At 35.8% G+C, this 13,541-nt stretch overlaps 1 protein-coding gene across 1 annotated transcript in view; it reads left to right on the top strand.

Annotated features, from left to right (window-relative positions):
• unc119.L (unc-119 lipid binding chaperone L homeolog) overlaps positions 1-13,289 on the top strand; it is a 32,778-nt gene extending 19,489 nt beyond the window's left edge. The window contains exons 2-5 of the mRNA XM_018246122.2: positions 8,540-8,653; positions 10,309-10,411; positions 11,061-11,233; positions 12,640-13,289. Coding sequence (XP_018101611.1) covers positions 8,540-8,653; positions 10,309-10,411; positions 11,061-11,233; positions 12,640-12,752 — 503 coding nt within the window. The 3' untranslated portion in view covers positions 12,753-13,289. The remainder of the gene's footprint in view (positions 1-8,539; positions 8,654-10,308; positions 10,412-11,060; positions 11,234-12,639) is intronic.
• Positions 13,290-13,541: the final 252 nt, after the last annotated feature.

Below are 13,541 nucleotides of genomic sequence, written 5' to 3'. Positions count from 1 at the left end.
AAAAAAATCATTGTTAGGTTTCCCTTGTAGACATGTAGTCAGGTATTTTATGTTTAAAGTGCCGAAGCTGGTACATGTAAGGGACCTGTTATACGGAAACCTGTTATCCAGAGAGACCATCTCCCATAGACTCAATTTTATCCAAACAATCCACATTTTTAAAAATGATTTCCTTTTTCTCTGTAATAATAAAATAGTAACTTGTACTTGATCCAAACTAAGATATAATTAATCCTTATTGGAAGTAAAACCCACTTATTTGGTTTATTTAACGTTTAAATGATTCACTTGTGAATTTTCTAAGATATCTGATCTCATTATCCAGTCTCTTCAGTCACCTTGAGATCCCACCTTACATTATGAATATAGCAGATGTCTAGAGACTGCATGATAATGCTCTTATTTCTGTAGGCTCAAGCGATACAACCACATTAACACTTGCTGGGTATATATATATATATATATATATATATATATATATATATATATATATATATATATATATATATATACACACACACACATTCCAAGGCCACTGCACACAAGTTATAAACCCTGGTGCTCCCAGAATTTCAAATATATAGGTAAGTAGATGCCGGTGCACACAGGGAATTTTTTCAAATCAATAATCCTTTATTGTATCGACGTTTCAGTCCTCTATCGGGACCTTTCTCAAGATAAAAACAGAAGTTGCTTACAAACATTTAAACACTCACCCCCCAGTGAACCACTCCCACACTCCGCCCCTCTCTTTCCTCATAGAGCATTATGGGTAATGGAGGCAAACTTTAAAATTGTGTAGAAAAACCTAAAACATAATAGAAAAAGGAGAGAAAAAGACAATATATGTAAAAAACAGTATTGCACCTATTGCACTACATAAAATATTCATAAATATTAAAAATGAAGAAATTCATCTAGGTTCTAGAAATGGCACAAATGAACAGTATTCATTTAGTCCGCGTGGGGACACTGTATCCAAACACTTAATCCAGTAAGTTTCTCTTTGCATCAATAAGCGATCCCAGTCTCCACCCCTTTTAGGTTTAGGCACCATATCAATCGCCATAAATCTAAAAGTTGGTAATCTATGTCCCATTGCTAGAAAGTGTTTCGCTAAGGGAATATCTGACTGACCCGATTCAAAAGCTTTTTTGATGGAAGATCTGTGATTGCCCATCCTTTCACGTATCGTGGTTTGGGCTTTGCCTACATACATCAAACCACATGGGCATAAAATCATGTATACAACGTGTGTGGATGTACATGTGATACGTTGTTTGATCATGATATTTCTCCCTGAGTGGGGGTGATGAAAGGAAATACCTGTTATCATATTATGACAAGTAGTGCACCCAGCACATTTATAGCACCCTTTCTTTAATGTCCCTTGGGACCCTTCCCCAGATTGATAGAATTGAACAGGGTCAGATTTCATTAATAGATCTTTTAGATTCTTCCCCCGTCTATAACCCCAAGTAGGTTTAATAAATTTGGACAAGGTTTTATCACTTTCAATTATACTCCAATGTCGGTTTACAATTCTTTTAACATCATGGGAACCTGAGTCGTATTTTGTGGAGATCACAAATTTGCTCTCATTACTCTGCTGACTCTCCTGGCCCTCCACAAATGACCTTGCTTTGATGAGAGATGCATCTAATAAACTATGTTTGTAACCTCTCTCTTCAAATCTTTTGCCCATGTCTACTAGTTGTTCCTCACAGATGGCCTGGTCCGAATTGTTCCTCATTGTTCTCAAAAACTGGGAATAGGGAAGGGATTTCTTGGTGCCTGGTGGGTGAAAGCTATTAAAATGTAACAAATTGTTACGATCTGTATCCTTTCGATATAGCTTGTAACCTAATCCGCTATCTTTTTTAAACACTTCTACATCCAGAAAGTGAACCCTCTCTCTGTCTGCAGAAAGTGTAAAGCGGACCGGGGTGTCTAACCCATTTAATTCAGTTACCATCTGATTCAAAGACTCTAGCTCTCCCTTCCAAATGACAAAGACATCATCGATATAGCGCAAATATATTGCCAGGCTATCACCATACTTAGGAATGATGTACGTCTGTTCGTAACATGCCATGTAACAATTGGCATATGCCGGGGCCACCGGGGCTCCCATCGACGTACCGCTTCTCTGTAAATAAAACTGGTTTTCAAACCGAAAATAATTACATGTCAAGCATAGATGTAGCAGTTCACAAAAAAATTCTACAGGGGGGCCATTGTAAGCACTAGAGTTTTGTAAGGCCCATCGCACTGATTCCACACCCTCTTGGTGTGGAATTATTGTATATAAACTGCACACATCCATGCTTGCTAGAATCCAATCATTATCTGGGATAGCCACCCCAGATATATGTTGTAAAAAATGGCTAGTATCTTTTAAAAAGTATGGTAATGCTTGGACTGTTTGTTGTAAATGGTAATCCAAAAAAAGACCTATAGGATGTAACAGACTGCCCCTTGACGAAACAATAGGCCTGCCTGGTGGGTTTGTAATGCTTTTATGGACCTTTGGGAGGCATTACCCATAATGCTCTATGAGGTAAGAGAGGGGCGGAGTGTGGGAGTGGTTCACTGGGGGGTGAGTGTTTAAATGTTTGTAAGCAACTTCTGTTTTTATCTTGAGAAAGGTCCCGATAGAGGACCGAAACGTCGATACAATAAAGGATTATTGATTTGAAAAATTCCCTGTGTGCACCGGCATCTACATATATATATATATATAAATATATATATATATATATATATATATATATATATATATATATATATATATATATATATATATATATATATATATATATATATATATATATATATATATATATAAATACAAGAAGTCCTCTGCACTCAGCCCATTATCAATATATTTAAGACAAAGACATTTTGTGCATACTGCTACTGAAAAATGCCTTACCCTTTAAACAAAACAGGGATTGTTTGTCCATATATTGCAATATATTTAAGATGGCCAACTACGTCAGTCATCCCATATCTGGCCAGTCCTATGCTCAATTTTCATCTGGTTCATTAAGAATTCTATTACTTCATTATACATTTTACAAAGGGACTATGTTTTACCTGCAACTTACTTGCTGCTTTCAAAGTAAAACTCCCAAACTTGGTTGCCCTTTTATTATTTATTTATTTTATATTATTATTATATAATTATATATTATTTTATTAGAATGCTCTTATCGCAACCAGGGGTTTTCGGGATAACAGATTTTTCCATAATTTGGAACTTCATACCTTAAGTCTACTAGAAAATCAGGTAAACATTAAATAAACCCAATAGGCTGGTTTTGCTTTCAATAAGGATTAATTATATCTTATCTGGGATAAAGGCAGTATCCCATAGACTCCATTTTATCCAAATAATCCACAAGTTTTTTTTTGTTTTGTTTTTTTTTAAGGTGGACATCCCATGTAATTTATGTTGCAAGCAGGGGCATGAGGTGAGTTGAGAATCTTGCTACAGGCGCAGCGCCCCTGCATGCACCATAAATTACATGAGATGTCCACCTTAAAAAAAAAAAAACTTGCCCCACAAGATTTTTTTTGGCCAACAAAGTTATAAAGTGTAAGTAGGGGCCACATGAGGATAGAGTCACCAAGACATTCAATTCGAACGATTTAATCTTTCGATCAAACGATTTTTATTCGACCGCAGGATTGCCAAATTTGTTGAAAAAACTTTGAATTCAATATTCGAATTCAAAGTGTTTTAATTCGATGGTCGGATTTCAATGTTTTTTTTACTTCGAAATTCGACCCTTGATAAATCTGCCCCTAGGTGTTCATGGAGTGAAATCACCAATCTCATGAATTGATAAGCACAAGCATATTATAATTAATACATAAGTGTTAAGAATCAAACAAGTATATAAGAGAATATAATCCAGATTTGGTGGGGTATTGATGATCCCAAGGAGGAAACTTTCCAAGTTTTTAACATAAATTGGTTTATAAGTGGATTTTAATAACTTTAAGGTATAATAAAGTCACAAACAGGGTTTCTTTCTTTTATTTTTAAACTGTTAAAGGGCCCAAACCTGGCCCAAAATTGTTAAAGGGGCTCAAACCTGGAGAGGCTTCAGATGGGGTTTTTTGCCTTCCTCTGGGTCAACTGCCAGGCAGGTTAAAAAAAAAGTTCAAAAGTTTGAACTTGATGGACGTGTGTCTTTTTTCAACCTAACTTACTATGTTACTATGCCTGTGTATGGCCACCTTAACAGTCATAGTATCCATGCTCTACATTATATACAAATTAAAACATGCATTTAAAAGGATATAATTTACAAGGTGGTTCATAGTAAAACACTCTGGAATCTGGGATTTATCTGGATAAAAGGACTTTCAGTAATTTTAATCATCATACCTTAAAAAATCGAATATAAAATTGTTAACAAAACTAGGTTACATAGCAGATAAAAAGATAAGCCTGGTAAAACACAATTCTATTCTATATAGGGCTTATCTGTTTTGTGCTATGTAACCTATTCCTTTTCCCCTTTTTTTCCAGCTTGAATAGCTGCCCCGATTGGCTTCACAGCAGCCTGTTTATATAAACTATACTAGTCTTGTTAAAAGAGACTCTGAGGACAGGAGGTTGTAGGTCATGAAAGGATCTCATTGAGTGGTTTAGTGGATACTTGGGTGAAGGAAGCGGTCAAGGGGTAACTATTTAAAGTATTTAAAGATGTTAAGTAAAGACAATGAGCAGGCTGGACAAATTCTGCTTATTAATGGAAGGTCAAGCAGGCTGGAAAAGACTAGTGTATGTGTCAAAGATGTAAAGAAGTATTTTAGCTGGATTCATGGTCACTGCAGCCTACTAATAATTCTCCATTAACGAAAGAACATGTCATTGTAAGCAAGGCTCGAATATACATTGATTAGAAATTATCAGCAGAAGAAGAAGTTCTTTATTAATGTAATTGAAATTATACTTCGGCAATGTTCTCTCTGACTCTTGAAACAATGTAATAGAATGGTATACCCCTCCAGGTAAGAACCAAAGTCCCACAATACCCTGCTTGCTTCTGTTTTCAGCTGGCATCTGCTATATTGTTTTTAAAGTCAGAACCAGCAGTACAGAGAATGCAAAGGGACAAATACTGCTTTTTAAAATGACTATTACTATATAACCTGTGTCTTTGTATCCCCCCCATCACTCAGTGTTAAAGAGACTGCAACACCAAAAAAATGGAAGGGGTTTAAAGTAATTAAAATACAATGAACTATTGCCCTGCACTGGTAAAAACTGATCTATTTTCTTCAGAAACACTACTATAGCTGCTGTGCAGCAATGGGGTCAATTGAAATAGGGCAAAATGGCGCAGGTTAAATAGTGGATAACAGATAAACTCTGTAGTACACCATTGTATTCTATAGAGCTTATCTGCCATGTAACCTGAGTCTTTTGTCCTTTGAATGACTGCCCCTATGGCTACACCGCAGCTCATTTATATACTACTATATGTTCATGTTTATAAAGCAAACACACTTTTTTACCAGTGTTTAAACACTCAAATTTTTTGGTTTTGCTGTTTCTTTAATGCAGTCTCTGTCCTTTGCATCTTGTATGCTGCCTTCCACCCGCCCCCTCAAATGCTTCCTTTTTTTTTTTTTTTGCCCACTATTTCTTTCTATTTTTGCTGTTGATATATCATTATGTCCTTTGCTATTTTTTGCAGTTTCAGTCTCTGTGGCAGTCACATTTTTATAAATATTTATATTTTTAATTTTATGTACAAAGTTTGATGTCAATTCCGGAAGGTAAAAAGACCACAAGTTCTCCTTTTTGTGAATTTTGTATGTAACAGATATTTTTGGAAAAGGGTAAACCTACTGTTACACAGGTACCAAGAAAAAAAGTAACATTAATAACTTGTGGGAAAACAATTATAGATGGTAAAATAGTGTAGATTGCAATTGCTTGTGAGTATTGTACATAGGTATGATATGCCCGAAAATCCATAGGGAAAAGGGTGTTCTTGTGATTTTTGAGACAGTGGGTAGTTCTCTCTGGGGATTTTCATTGATTATTATGAGAAGCAATGCTTGGCAAATGTATTTCATTTTCATGGCAATAATTTTCCTGAATAAAGACCCAAAATGAAAGCAAAATGTTACAAACCACAAACACACATCTGTAATAATATTAGAAACTTAGGGGGTTATTTAATAAAACTCAAATCTTTCTTGCTTTTTTTTATTTCAATACATTTTTATTGAATATAACAAATACGTTGTACATAACATTATTACCACAGAAGCATCTCTAATACACATTTGTAAACGGAGCATATCAAAGGAGACACAGAAAATCACAGTTGGTATTGAGATATTAACAGTAGAACAACTACAATTAAATGTACCATAAAATACACAATAGTGAATGTCTGTTAAAACAATAAGAAAATAAAATCAAATAAAAGAAATAATGAAATAAAGAAATAAAATCGTTTCTACACTGACATCAAAGTAAAACCCTTGTTACTATAGAGAAAAAAGGATGCTAGGAACACCAGGCCCAAATCTATACTCAATCCAGGGACTCCAGATTACTAAAAATTTCTGATGTGTGTCTAGTAGAATGCTAGTCATCTTCTCCTGTGACATAATCCAGTCGACTCTTAACTTTTACAGGGTCAAATGGGATGCACTTCTGTTTCCAGGCATGAGCTAGGGTCTTTTTGGCAGCAGACATAATAAATGTAAACAGTCGGAATTGGGCATGGTTCAAACCCTCAGGTTTAACCCCTAATAACGCTAATGCAGGATCCCTAGGTAAGGAAATGTCAAATATAGAATAAACTGTATTAAACACTCTGATCCAAAATCTAAGTGCCATAGGGCAAGACCACCATGTATGATACATCGTGCCTATTCCACCACAACCTCTGAAGCAACCAGGGTCAGCTGAAGGAGAAAATTTTGCTATACGAGCTGGGACAAGATACCAACGAAAAAGCACTTTATAATTGGACTCCTGCAAAGACACATTATTGGATGATTTCCTAGCCGTAGTCCATGCCCGGTCCCAATCCTTAGGATCTAGGTCTCGCAAAAGATCCTTATGCCAAGCCAACATGTATGGTAACATCAAAGGCTGCGGGGAATCAAAAAATAAATTATAAATATACGAAACCGCCTTGCGTAATCTAGGGGAGCGAATGCACCAGGTTACAAAGGCTGTTGATGGAACATCCTTAGGCTCAACTTGACCATTGGGAATGTACAAAGTGAAGGATTTGTTGAAGCCTAAGCTGACCCACTATATATATATATATATATATATATATATATATATATATATATATATATATATATATATATATATATATATATATATAAAAAAGCAAGAAAGGCCCGTAACTCCCATCTTTAGGAATCCACAATTTAACCCGGGACTTCAGACTGCTCAATTTGTGTGGTGGACCGAAATATATATATATATATATATATATATATATATATATATATTTCGGTCCACCACACAAATTGAGCAGTCTGAAGTCCCGGGTTAAATTGTGGATTCCTAAAGATGGGAGTTACGGGCCTTTCTTGCTTTTTTATTAAACCAAGCTCCACCAAACTCCCATCCACAGTTGTGTCTTATATATTAATAAAATAGCTCAAAAAAGTTGCGTCAGGAAAAAACTCAATAAAATCAAGCAAAAACTCGAAATCGTGCAAATTTTTTGGATTTGCTTGGTTATTTTTGGTAATCGCACAAAACCCTGGATTTTTCAGATTATAAAACAAAGGCCAGCGCAGATCATGATTTCTTTAAATTGTAAAAAGGACATCAGCCATTGACTTCTACATGACCTTGACAGGTTTGAGATGGCAGATTTTCAGATTCAGACTTTTTGCAGCTTCAGAGTATAATAAATCTCGAAAAATTCGTTTTTCCCCCCTCTAAAAATGTGAGTTTTTGACCAAAAAAACTCAACCAGTAAAAAATGATCTTTCGTAAATAACCCCCTTAATAGCTGAATTAGAAGTCAATATAGTCCACAAGTACATTCAATATACATATATCAATGGACCTTCAAGATATACTTCTGATATTCTCAAATGTAATAATCAGAGGTTCATTATTTTTGATAATCCACAAGTTTCCATAAGTCATGTGACACAAAGGACATCACTGATTATTGATGATTATAAATGATAACATTCCTAAACACTATTTACAATGATATATTTTACAGGATAAATGGGGCTCATTTATACACACTATAACCCATGGCAACCAGTCAGAAGATTGCTTTTAGCGCTCAACCTGCAGCTGGCTGAAAAAAGCTAATCACCGTTTGGTTGCTATGGATTACTGCCCAGGAGCAAATTTTGGGCCCGTGTTTTTAAATTAGTTCCAGTTGTGTTTTACCATGGAATTAAATGGCAGTCATCTGTTTTAGGAATCTTCTATTTTTTTCTCACAGCAACTTATCTTAAATCTTGTTATTGATTAAATAAATTTTTCTCCTTTTACCCCCCCCCAATGCAGATTACCTGTGTACCCCTGAAGAAAACATTTACAAAATAGACTTCACCAGATTTAAAATTCGTGACATGGAGTCTGGCACCGTGTTGTTTGAAATTACCAAACCGCCAGCATCAGGTATGTACAGAAGTGATGTCTTTAAATATACTGATTCTAGCAAGTGCTAAAATCTCCCATGTTTCAGACACAAAATGCTATGGACTTAAAGGGACAGTATTCACTCCTTTTCGACAGCTGGATGAAGAAGTCCTACTTTTTGTGGTCATTTTTAACAACCGTGTCTTAGGTGTATGTGGATTCTTTAACAATCACATGAAGTATGTTTTCAGGCACTTTACACTGTTTGTTGAAAGGACAAATGGGAGCACTTCTACTCGCTCACCTGCACGTGTAATTCAGCAAACCTGTGTGCTTGCACGCAGCGTGCCCCCGGTCCAGGCCAATATCACATAGAAACAGAACAGAAGTTGAAGAGCATATCGGCAGCTGAATCATAAAATCTTCATTTATTGTAAACGGTTAAAAACATGAATATCACAGCAGTGACATGTACCCCTACGCTTGACGCGTTTCGTGACGTCTCGCCACTTCCTCAGAAGCATGCTGGGGGCAGCTGGGAAACTGACAATATATCTAGCCCCATGTCAGATTTCAAAATTAAATATAAAAAAAATCTGTTTGCTCTTTTGATGAACTAATTTCAGTGCAGAATTGTGCTGGAGCAGCACTATTAAAGGGCATATAAAGGCAAAAAAAATAAAATCCAATTTTTACTTTCTTTAATAAAAAAGAAAACTATCTCCAATATACTTTCATTTAAAAAATGTGTGCCGTTTTTTTTTGTTTTTTTTAAGAAACCTGACTGTATGCAGTGAAATTCTCCCTTCATTTACTGCTGTGGATAGGAATTGTCAGATGGTCCCTAACTGCTGAGCAGGGAAACAATCATACTTATGAACAGCAGGGGGAGCCCCGCCTTACTTCCCAGCCATGCAGAACTCAAGCAGCTTTGTTTATGACGATCCCTAAGCAGCCCAGACCACACTGAGCATGTGCACAGTCTTAGTCTTGCAAAGATGTTTAACAAAGTTACAAGATGGTGACCCCCTGTAGCCAACTTTGAAAGCATAAATTATTTGTTTGATTAGGCTTGTGGTGCAGTAAGTTGATGTTTATATTTAGTATACAAAATACAGCATTTCTAGCCTTATTCTATTTTAGACTTTACATGCCCTTTAACTGATGCATTTTGAAAAAAAGCATTTGTTTGCATGACAGTATCCCTTTAATCTGGGACTTTATACAATAGACATGACTGTCCCACAGAGACCTTAGGTTACTTTCTAATCCCTGTCAGAAGTGAGTCATAAATCCTTGAATTAGAACATCTAGGGGAGTTAAAGTAATAACATGAGGGACAGTTTGCCATATTGTAACCATAGCAATTGTTGCGAGCTGGTTGGCTTCAGTATATTATTTTTCCAGCTAAAGCTTATGCCCATATTATTATATAATAATATTATTATTATAATATATATTTTTAATATTGCATGCCCTACACCCTAACCACAAAATAAGTATCTTAGAAGTTGAGATTAATAAAAACAACAACATACTAATAATTTTAATTGGTTAAAAATGGTCTTGGTGGTGTCTGCAGTGAGGTGGGGGTAATTTCTTGCGATTTCGTAACTGAGCATCTAGCTTAGTGCTCTTAAATTGCTTTTATGCTTTAGAACATGGCTTAAACAGCTCCTTATTTTATGTTTCAGAACGTGACCAGGGTGATAAAAAGGATGGGGATCCCAATGCTGGCAGATTTGTTCGGTACCAGTTCACTCCCGCTTTCCTGCGACTACGCCAAGTAGGAGCAACGTAAGTGCCTACAGATCATTCTTAGACTAAATAAGCAAATTTTTATATTCTGATATGAGATAATAGTTATTCTTGGGTAGCTATGAGCAGAATACAATGTACATTGTACAATGTAAATGCAAACTATGGGGGAATGTACTATTGGTCGCTAAGGCAAAAACCTTCACAATGCGAATAAATGTTGACAAAATGAACTTTGCGTTTGCAAATACTTTACCCCTCACACGACAGTAGGATAGCAATTGCGATTTTTATAGTTTACAATAGCGAGCGGTTATGTAAACTTCTTAATGAAAACGTTGCTACGTTTGCTCCAAAAGTTTATGCCACCTTCAAGCAGGTGTTAAAGGTTTGCAGTGTGCAATTAAGATTCGCAATGCAATAAAAGCCTAATGAAGAATATTACATTGTGACATCCAAATTTTTATTCACAAAGTGTTGCTCTTTGCGAATTTTATTACATTTACCCCTACGCGTTCTGCGACAGCCTCTGATTGATCGTAAAGTCTGCATTATTTATCTGATCTGTATTTATTAATTTGGTGATAAGATCTATTTAAACATATACTTACATATTCTTTAGGGATGAAGTAAATGTATACTTTATATTAATATATATTTATTTATATATGTATATATTTTATTCCAGAGTTGAATTCACAGTTGGTGATAAGCCAATTAATAATTTCCGTATGATTGAAAGGCATTATTTTCGTGAGCAACTATTAAAAAGCTTCGATTTTGAGTTTGGCTTCTGTATCCCCAGCAGTAAAAACACTTGCGAACACATTTATGAATTTCCACAGCTCTCAGAGGATCTAAGTAAGTTATTTCATCACTTAAATATATGGAAATATATCTTTATTCAGTCTTTATAATATATTTAATGTAATGAGTGCATTCTGATTTTCAGTGAAACCGTTATTTTTTAGGAACAGTTTTGTATATCCTGATAAAAATAACTCTGTTCTCAGTGTATTTTTTATCAGCCTGGTTAAATATTGAGGGAATATGCTGCCACCTGTTTTGGTTTAGATATTAAAGGGTGCGTAAACTATAGGACTTAGAAACCGAACACAAAGGCACAACATGGGTACTGCTAGCAGGTATAACCTTGCTCGTTTATTGCAAAACTGCTAGCAGTACCCATGTTGTGCCGATGTGTTCTGTTTCTACGCTTATTTTGAGATTGCCAAGTTCCTCTATCGCCGAGCACCTGGGATGCGTGTGTGTCTGGGCGGCCAGGGTGTGCAAGTGTAAGTTCTTTTCTTTCTAGACTATAGGACTTGTCATTGAACTAGATCAGCCTGCTCTGTGTCTACCCTATATAAGGATGGTGTATCCACCATTGTGTAAAAGCTTCCAACCTGAGACTGCTGAATAAAGTGGCTTATAGTACAGGTATGGGACCCGTTTATCTGGAAACCCATTATCCAGAAAGCTCTGAATTACAGAAAGGCCGTCTCCCGTAGACTCCATTTTATCCAAATTTTTCAAAATGATTTCCCTTTTCTCTGTAATAATAAAACAGTACCTTGTACTTGAACCTAACTAAGATATACTTAAAGGGCATGTAAAGGCAAAAAAATAAAATCCCATTTTTACTATCTCCAATATACTTTAATTTAAAAATGTGTACCGTTTTTATAAGAAACCTGACTGTATGCAGTGAAATTCTTCCTTCATTCTTCCTGCTGTTGATTGGAATTGTCAGATGGTCCCTAACTGCTGAGCAGGGAAATAATCATACTTATGAACAGCCCCCTGTAACCAACTTTGAAAGCATGAATTATTTGTTTGATTAGGCTTGTGGTGCAGTAAGTTCATGTTTATATTTGGTATACAAAACACAGCATTTCAAGCCTTATTCTATTTTAGACTTAACATGCCCTTTAAACCTTGTTGAAATCAAAAATTGTTTTCTAGTAGACCTAAAGTATGAAGATCCTAATTACGGAAAGATCCATAATACGGAAAACCCCAGGTCCCGAACATTCTGGATAACAGGTCCAATACCTGTACATCTTTGCCAAACTAAATCTTTACTCCTAATATGTCATTTTTCTTCAGAAGGTTGGAGTTTTTGTGGTTTATTCTCCAGTTTGGGTTTTATGCTGCAGCCTGCTGACTGGCAGGATCTTTCTTTAAGGAAGTTTGTGGGCAAATTTATGTTTCATAATCTTTGAAAAATAAAAATTTTGTTTCTCTTTTCTTTTTTCAATTCTCAGTTCGTGAAATGATTCTGCATCCATATGAGACACAATCGGACAGTTTCTACTTTGTGGACAACAAACTTGTGATGCACAACAAGGCAGATTATTCATACAGTGGAGGACCGTGATCCCCGAAAATAGCACGAGCGAGAAAAGCATCAACAGCAATCCCCTTTCCCCATAGCAATTATGTAAGGGATAACACCCATTTTCCGTAGGCAAACAATCCAGGAAACAATATACTGTTATCGAGTAGGAATTTTTTGACTGTACCCCAGTCTTTGTAGCACATACAGATAGTGCAAGAATCGTCAAAAACGGAGGCAGTGGACTTACAAACCTTCCCAACAAGATTGTGGCTTTTGGGTGTTGCAAAAATCAAGGATATACCTAAAGAAATACTTCTCTCTTGCTACGTATAAAGGGTTCCTGGAACATTGCATTCTTATCAAAGTCTTCTTAGGACCAACCTTTATCATATCACAGGCATGTCCTTTTTTATCAATATTCTTGTTCTTTAAGAAAAGAGAGGATAAAAATCACTCAATAGTTTTTTGTTTTTTTTTAAATGAGCATCAGATTGGGGAAAAAAACCAATGTGGTCAAGGAAATACAAGCCAAAGATTTAATCAGTTCTTCCTCTTTGGGCTTGCACTTGTTAGGATTCATGTTATTCTCTAGGCATTAAAGGGCATGTAAAGTCTAAGATAGAATAAGGCTAGAAATGCTGTATTTTGTATACTAAATATAAACATGAACTTACTGCACCACAAGCCTAATCAAACAAATAATTTATGCTTTCAAAGTTAGCTACAGGGGGTCACCATCTTGTAACTTTGTTAAACATCTTTGCAAGACTAAGACTGTGCACATGCTCAGTGTGGTCTGGGTTGCTTAGGGATCGTCATAAACAAAGC

Source organism: Xenopus laevis, chromosome 2L, assembly GCF_017654675.1.
Source record: "Xenopus laevis strain J_2021 chromosome 2L, Xenopus_laevis_v10.1, whole genome shotgun sequence".
Lineage (NCBI taxonomy): Eukaryota > Metazoa > Chordata > Amphibia > Anura > Pipidae > Xenopus > Xenopus laevis.
Note: the sequence above shows the minus strand (reverse complement) of the source record. Positions and strands in the feature narration are given on the sequence as shown.